This window comes from Hylaeus anthracinus, unplaced genomic scaffold (genome assembly GCF_026225885.1).
Source record: "Hylaeus anthracinus isolate JK02 unplaced genomic scaffold, UHH_iyHylAnth1.0_haploid 20396, whole genome shotgun sequence".
Lineage (NCBI taxonomy): Eukaryota > Metazoa > Arthropoda > Insecta > Hymenoptera > Colletidae > Hylaeus > Hylaeus anthracinus.
In genome coordinates, this window is record NW_026534852.1 from 1 (window position 1) to 3,329 (window position 3,329).

Here is a 3,329-nt window from a genome sequence, read left to right on the forward strand (position 1 = left end):
TTAGTAGTATTTGTCGCATTTTTGGGTTTAACGTGTTTTTTTTTTTTTGTACGGTTTGTGTGGTATTCGTGGAATGTGATTTTTTGGTAATTGATAATTGTCGCGTTTTTGTGTCGTATTCGTCATATGTTTGTGCGGAATGTGTAACCTTTGCGCTGTGATTTACGTGGCTCGTGTGATATTTGTCTCATATCTGCGAGTAATGTGATTCTTGCGTGGAATATGTCTTTGGTGGCGTTTATGTAATTATTCGCGTATATACTACAGAAAAATCACATACAATACGCAAGCTACACATTCCACACAAAAATCACATTCAATGCGTAAATATCACGTGCAATACCGCACAAAGGCATACAGACAACGTTAGGCTCGTTCAAATATCGAATAACGAATAACGTTTCATTCGTGACCCACGAGTAAAGCTTTCATCTAGATAAAAGTGTGCCCAACTCTGGTTCGATGGAGAGTTCAAAATGCGTAGTTCGTTATATCGTCTACGTAAAATCTATCATCGTAACGTTTCGTGTATGTGTGTGTGTGTTTTGTCGTGTCTGTTTCGTTAATTTAACTGCAAGCTATTCCATAGAGTACGTTATCATTCTACCTCGTAACGGTTCGGTTTCGAAGACTCGCTAGAAAAAAGAAAAACTTACTATGGCGTCTAGCTGTAAATACGGAGAAAAAGAAACTAGGTCACAGCATTGAACGTTTCTCTTTTCTAGGAGCGCTGGCGGTTATTTGCTTTCGGACGAAATCAATTTGCCAAACTTTATACACGGTAACGGTTCGCTTAAAACTGCGACGAGGAGTTGTTTACCAGCCACGTTAAAAAATATACAGATTACTCGGAGGGGCGACGATATCTGGAATCGAATTCTTAATATTTAAAAATACTTAGACGATTCGTCATGTTTGCTGCCGATCTTCTTCTTGCTCGGACAGAGGTGGAATGCCGTTCAAATGGTCCACGGCATTGTTTTCCGTTTCGTCTTGTTCGGAGAGCAACGGAACCACCTGCTGATTGCTGCCATCCGCTTCAGAAGGTCGCCTACTTTGTCCAGGCAAGAACGACATTGGCATCGTACCCGACGGTGTCGTCGGCGCCGAACGCGATAGCCATCTTTTTGTTTTGTTCTTCGAGCCAGGATGTCCTAGTGGCATGTACATCTTTCCTCGTGCCCTTCTGGCTTTGTATGATCCAACAACGTCGCCTGGACTTAAAGGCCGTTGCGTAGAGCCGTTTGCATTTGTTGTGCATAAAACTTGAGGTCGATTCTGATAACAAGGCAAAACGGTGCTATGCCCACTGGGGAGCTGTGGTAGCTGTTGAATTTTATCTAACAGTTCACGTAACTGTAAAATATTATCACATTTTAAAAACTGCATCCCTAATCTAATGCTATCAATGAATAATAATATTCAGCGATACTATCAAAATCAATACCTCTATCGTTGGACTAGTAGCCCGTGGTGGTGAACACGGAGATTGAGCAGCTAAACTCGATATGTCAGATGTTGTCCTATGATTAGCCAACGAAACAACAGACCCAACATCCATGTTTTCCATTCTCTCGCATTCCACTGCAGATAACTCGTCGACGCTGTTGTTACAGGAGTATGGTGGAGGAATTATGGTATTTGCTTCGTTTACCATATTGCACATGAAACTGGAGCTCAAGGAATCCAATGTGCTTGCATGCGAAAGGGATCTGAAGTAGCGCATCACAAATCCTGATGTTCCTTTGCCAGATCCCTCGTCATATCCGATCACCAATGGATACAGATCAGGCTTTGCTGTAACCTAGAATTCCATTGTGTTGATACGATGAATTTATACAAGTGGTGTCAATGGTGTCACTATGTGGTACATACCTCATTGTAGGGAGGTGGCAGGGCTTGAACGAAAGAACTACAGTGACTATAATGTGGCGGTGGGTACCACGGTCCTGTGGAAGCTCTATCCGAAGAAGCACAATCTTCCACCATGACCGATCTGCGGCGTCTCCATAGCCAACAACCAATATATGCTGCTGCTATGGTCAACCCTATAAGTACCGCTGCCCTAAATAATATAGAACATATATTGACTACAACTCTTACAGAAGAGTGGCTACATAAAGAAGCATGGAACTAACCATAAGTACCAATAAGTCCAAATCAAGAAATTAAACATGTCTGATGCAGTGTGCACTTGGAATACACCGTAACAACAACCAAAGGAACAACAGTCTTTTGGAGGAGAGCAGCTGAAAATAATCAAATTTAGTTGTCCTATATGTTTCAAAAATTCAGGTAGTATGGTTTAAAGAAGCAGCTATTAAACTTACACATGCCCCCCATTGCACAGCCTAGAAGACACCTTAAAAATAAAGCAAGAAATTGTTATTGAACGAAAATGACATCAATGTAAGTGCAATCTATTCAAAATTAAGCATCACAAATATCGGGACATTCAATGTAATATTTTCTGCAGAAGAATATAGATGGAAAAGTAACAGAAACAAGCGTGTAGAAATTTGAACACCCTTCGAATCTTCAAAGAGAAACGTCACAAAAACTTGCCGCACAAAAACTTCACCGACACTCTCACATCCCATCGAGGGACATTCGACGAGAAAGGATTGTTTTTGCCGCGAGAAAGCGTGCACTAACGATGAATTTGTCGCGCACAATTGGTTCGTATAAATGAAAGGACGTGTCGAGTTGTGAGAAACAAAATTGAACGTGGAAAAAGACTTACTCATGAACGAGAAATACAGCGAACAGGGGTTCATTGTCTAGACACGGGCGAACCGTGGGTAAAACCGACGTATTGATCGACCTCTGGTCGAGGAGAATAGAACAAGGAGACACTGGTACACGAGATATGCGCTAACATTCTACGGGGTTATAGCATGCCGCAGCGGTACACGGCGGCTGCATCATTGGAAGTCGTGTTCCTCGCCGTCGTTCTTACTTGATCGACGAACAGCAGCGTCAGGAGTGCGGTCAGCACGGACACTTCGAAAGCACGGCCTACGGTTTGCACCATAATTCTACCACGGAGTGCATGCCACCGCGCCACCTTATATAGTTCCATTTCGTTTATCATATATCTACCAACGGCTGCGGAACAAGCCGTCTTCCTTCCTATTCTAATTCGGTTCTCCGGGTCTTGCGCTCTGTGATTAATGTTGAGCATTAATCGATCGATCGGATTAAAAAAAGACCAATTGAACGTAATTGCAATTGCTACGAGCGATCCTTAGAGCTGTCGGAACCGAATGAAATTATATCCTTAGCCTTAGTCAAATAATTAACGAACATGATAATGTTTCTGACTTTAG

At 42.3% G+C, this 3,329-nt stretch overlaps 1 protein-coding gene across 2 annotated transcripts; it reads right to left on the reverse strand.

Moving 5' to 3' along the window:
• Positions 1–6: 6 nt before the first annotated feature.
• On the reverse strand, positions 7–3,111 carry LOC128893140 (uncharacterized). 2 transcript variants are annotated; one of them, XM_054153954.1, is made up of 6 exons: positions 2,744–3,111; positions 2,331–2,362; positions 2,139–2,249; positions 1,876–2,065; positions 1,448–1,804; positions 7–1,356 (listed from the first exon to the last, which is right to left on the reverse strand). In XM_054153954.1, exons 3-6 carry the CDS (start codon positions 2,174–2,176, stop codon positions 910–912), a joined length of 1,032 nt encoding a protein of 343 aa, XP_054009929.1. In that variant the 5' UTR covers positions 2,177–2,249; positions 2,331–2,362; positions 2,744–3,111; the 3' UTR covers positions 7–909. The 2 variants fall into 2 exon arrangements, with proteins under 2 accessions (XP_054009929.1, XP_054009928.1); XM_054153953.1 differs by having other exon boundaries at positions 2,960–3,077.
• Between the last annotated feature and the right edge of the window lie 218 nt (positions 3,112–3,329).

Coding starts and splice junctions, on each gene's coding strand:
- LOC128893140 (XM_054153953.1), bottom strand. CDS start 3,034: ATGGTGCAAACCGTAGGCCGTGCTTTCGAAGTGTCCGTGCTGACCGCA. Junction 2,363..2,959: donor CGCTGCTGTTCGTCGATCAA/GTAAGAACGACG, acceptor TTTATTTTTAAG/GTGTCTTCTAGGCTGTGCAA. Junction 1,357..1,447: donor CTACTAGTCCAACGATAGAG/GTATTGATTTTG, acceptor AATATTTTACAG/TTACGTGAACTGTTAGATAA.